The 3,296-nt window shown below is 63.1% G+C and overlaps 1 protein-coding gene across 4 annotated transcripts; it reads left to right on the top strand.

The window, feature by feature from the left end:
* Nucleotides 1–387: 387 nt before the first annotated feature.
* On the top strand, nucleotides 388–3,296 carry OTOS (otospiralin). Of its 4 annotated transcripts, none has more exons than XM_072960672.1 (5): nucleotides 388–531; nucleotides 689–815; nucleotides 2,263–2,380; nucleotides 2,515–2,541; nucleotides 3,035–3,296. In XM_072960672.1, the coding sequence occupies exons 3-5, from the start codon at nucleotides 2,323–2,325 to the stop codon at nucleotides 3,217–3,219; spliced, it is 270 nt and encodes an 89-aa protein (XP_072816773.1). In that variant the 5' UTR covers nucleotides 388–531; nucleotides 689–815; nucleotides 2,263–2,322; the 3' UTR covers nucleotides 3,220–3,296. The 4 variants fall into 4 exon arrangements, with proteins under 4 accessions (XP_072816773.1, XP_072816775.1, XP_072816776.1 ...); XM_072960674.1 differs by lacking the exons at nucleotides 388–531; nucleotides 689–815 and adding exons at nucleotides 1,476–1,697; nucleotides 1,803–2,009; XM_072960675.1 differs by lacking the exons at nucleotides 388–531; nucleotides 689–815 and adding an exon at nucleotides 1,476–1,609.

Here is a 3,296-nt window from a genome sequence, read left to right as displayed (position 1 = left end):
CGGGGGCGGGGAGGTGCAGGGGTGAAAGGTCCAGGAGGCTGACCCCAGACAGCCGTCAGAATGCTAAGTGACAGGGAGCTATGGTGCTATTTGTTCAAAAGATTTTCCCCTACATGAAAGTCATAAGTTACGGAAAATCTATAACCAGAAAGGAGAAACATACGTGCCCACAGCCCCACCCCAACACCGTTACTGCTCATCGCCTGCAGGTTCTTCTCCGCGCAGTGTTTTTGTTAAGTAACTAGTTAGAAAGACACAGCACTTGTGACTTCACGTCGCTGTTCCTGTCACCGTAGGAACGTGGGCACATCGTCCTCCGACGTGGAGTCGCTCACAGCGCGCGCTGCGCGGTCCCGGTGGCGGCGGGGCCCGGCTGGTCCTCGCCGCCCGGTGCCCGGTCCAGCGCCGCACCCCCCTGCAGGACACCGGGACGCTGGGCGCACCGTGCAGGCTGGAGACCCCCGCAGGGGTCCTCCCCCGCGGCCGGACTTCACTGCCTCTGCTCCGCCCCGGCCTCCTCCGCTGCACACGGTCTGGTCCCACTCAGACCCCGCGCCCTGCGTCCCGTAGCACACCTAGCGGCCCCGCTGGGTGGGGCGTGGGAGCCGGGAGGGGCCCGGGGGTTTCAGCCATCAGGATGGCACCGGGAACCGGTTCTCAGGCCTGACATCAGTGGTGCCGTTTGCAGGGCTCAAGGGCCTGCGTCGGCCGCAGCACCAAGAGCAAACTCCAGCCCGAAGCCAAGCTCCTACAGGAGCTGCAGCTGCGGGAGACCAGGCAGCCGCTGCCACAGCCCCCTCTAGTGGAAACAAGGGGTAAGGACTGCGGGCTTGGCTGGCGGTTTTCAAAAAGCGCTGGAGAATTTGGGAAAAGAAAATGATGTGCTCGGAGCTTAAAATTTCCAGCCCGGGAGCAGATAAGAAACCAGAAACTTATAGGCTGTGCAGAAGAGGGTTAGCGAGCAGGCCCACCTGCCCCCTCAGAAAGGCCGGCCCGCAAGGCTGGGCGGGGCTGGGGGGGTGCCGGGAGGGTCCGGCTGCCCCTAAATGTTGGTGCAAGTGTGGCTCGTGTGAGAGCCGCTTCCTCCTGGGAGTGGGTCCTCACCAGGCACGGGTGCCCGGGACCAGCCTCCAGGACAACCCCGGGGCCCTGCGGGGTGGACGGCACCTCCCGTGTCACACAGCTGGTGGCGGGCACTGAGGTGTCGTGTGCGGGGAGGGGGCTCTGGAAGCTCAGCCTGGTCCCTGACTTCTCCCCCCACCTGCCCCGCCCCGCCATGCGCCTCTTCCTCTCGCTGAAGCTGCCTTGCTCCCGCTCTCCGTCCTGAACGCAGCCTGAGTGCGGCCTCCGCTGGGTCCTGGGGGCCCCGAGGGAATCGAGCCCCAGTGGTCTTGGGGACCCTGACACAGTTGCCCAGTGCCCACCTGAGGACCCCAGTACAGCTCCCCTAAAGTAACTTGCCCTTTGTAGGCATAGGAGCCAGATTTCAGAAAATAAAACCCAACATTCAGTCTGGCTCGGGGCAGCAGCGCGGGTGGACAGATGACCTCGCAGGGACCCTCCCTGGAGGTCACGGCGTTTTCAGGGAAGAGCAGCCCTCGTCACCTGGGTGCGGACACGTGAGCAGGTCCTGGTGGAGCTGAGATCCGAAGCCCTACATTCTGCTGGGTCTTCTTTGCCAGAAACAGCCTCTCCCGGTGAACAGGAAAGCGGGTTTATTTTGAGTGCCAGTGTTGAATTCAGTCCTAAAAACCTTAGGCCTGTGCAAAAATGTTTTTCTCTTCATTTGATCTTTGGATCAGATTCCCAGAAGTGGACGCCTGCTGCCAGCAGGGTCACAGAAGCCCTCAGTCCTCTGGCTGGGGATGAAACATTCAGTGTGACAGTTCGCAGAGGTGGTACCCTGCTCCCCCCGCCCCCATCCCCGGCCTGTTATAAAGAGGCGCCCGTGTGTTGGCAGCAGACGTCCATTAGGCTGCCCAGAGGAGGCTGAGGGGCCGGAGCTGCAGGTAACCTCGGGGCGGGCAGACCGTACCCTAGGGCAGATGCCGGGGAAGTCCCTTAAAAATAGTGACATTAAACAAGGCCAACCGAATTCTGGGTTTAGCCTCAGAAGAATGGTTTGAAGCCACTGAAATCGACATTGCCATAAAAACACTAAGAACTTGTCTGCTTCTCGGGGCTGTTTTCCCGGGAGCTGCCCACTGAGGCGTGGTGGGAAGAAGCCGGGGACCTGAGGGCTGGGTGGTCTCGCCTGTCTAGGTTCCTCCTGCTGCAGGTGGACCTGAGTGCCGCCGGTCAGTGGGGGACAGGCCTGGGAAGATGAGGTCCTGCCTGGTGCCTGGGCTGGCCCTCTGCCTCCTGCTGGGGCCTCTGGCAGGTGAGGGGCTGCTCTGTCCACCTGTGCTGTTCCTGCTGCTCTCCCATCATCCTCTGGGGCACTGGGGCACTACTGGGCAGGGGGGTCCTGCCCTGGGGGCCCTCTGGGGTGACTGCTCTCCCCTTCTGTTGCAGGGGCCAAGCCTGTGCAGGAGGAAGGAGGTACGAACTGCTCTCCCACTTCTGGTCTTGCGCATGTCTGGGGTGGGGATGGGGAAGGGGAGGGGTTGGGTGGCACCAGGAGCCACACAGGCAGAGGGATTGGAGCCTCTTTCCTGGGCCCCGTCCTCCAGCCATGGGGGACATATGGGGCAGGAAGGGCCCCATGAGCCTCCGAGGACCTGGGACATTCCCCTGCGCAGACCCCTAGCCCCACCTCAGTGCAGAGCATCAGACTCCAAGGCTGGGAGCTGTGGTCTCCTCTGAAATCCCGCCTGGATGCCCCCACATCCCCACCAGGGTGTTTCCCTGCTCAGTATCCCCAGGCCAGGGGCCAGACTCCCCTCCTTCTCCCCTCTTTGTCCCCTAGACCAGGGGTCCTGAGGGTCAGGGCCTGGGTTACCCCCACTGTGTCTCGGATGACCAGGCTTGGGTGCCTCCGGGTGGGATGGGACGGGGTGGCCCAGCCCCTGAGCCAGGCTGTCCTACCCTCCAGACCCCTACGCGGAGCTGCCGGCCATGCCCTACTGGCCTTTCTCCACCTCCGACTTCTGGAACTACGTGCAGGAACTCCAGGCCCTGGGGGCCTACCCCCAGCTGGAGGACATGGCCCGCACCTTCTTTGCCCACTTCCCCCTGGGGACCACCCTGGGCTTCCACGTCCCCTACCGGGAGGAGTGAGGTCCCGGGCGGGCAGGGCCCCCACCCCGGGGGAGCCAGGCCAGCCTCGCACTCAATAAACTCCTGACTCAAGTGCA

The sequence above is a fragment of the Vicugna pacos genome, chromosome 5, assembly GCF_048564905.1.
Source record: "Vicugna pacos chromosome 5, VicPac4, whole genome shotgun sequence".
Lineage (NCBI taxonomy): Eukaryota > Metazoa > Chordata > Mammalia > Artiodactyla > Camelidae > Vicugna > Vicugna pacos.
This window is presented reverse-complemented; position numbering and strand designations above follow the sequence as displayed.

Coding starts and splice junctions, on each gene's coding strand:
- OTOS (XM_072960672.1), top strand. CDS start 2,323: ATGAGGTCCTGCCTGGTGCCTGGGCTGGCCCTCTGCCTCCTGCTGGGG. Junction 2,381..2,514: donor CCTGCTGGGGCCTCTGGCAG/GTGAGGGGCTGC, acceptor CTTCTGTTGCAG/GGGCCAAGCCTGTGCAGGAG. Junction 2,542..3,034: donor GCCTGTGCAGGAGGAAGGAG/GTACGAACTGCT, acceptor CCTACCCTCCAG/ACCCCTACGCGGAGCTGCCG.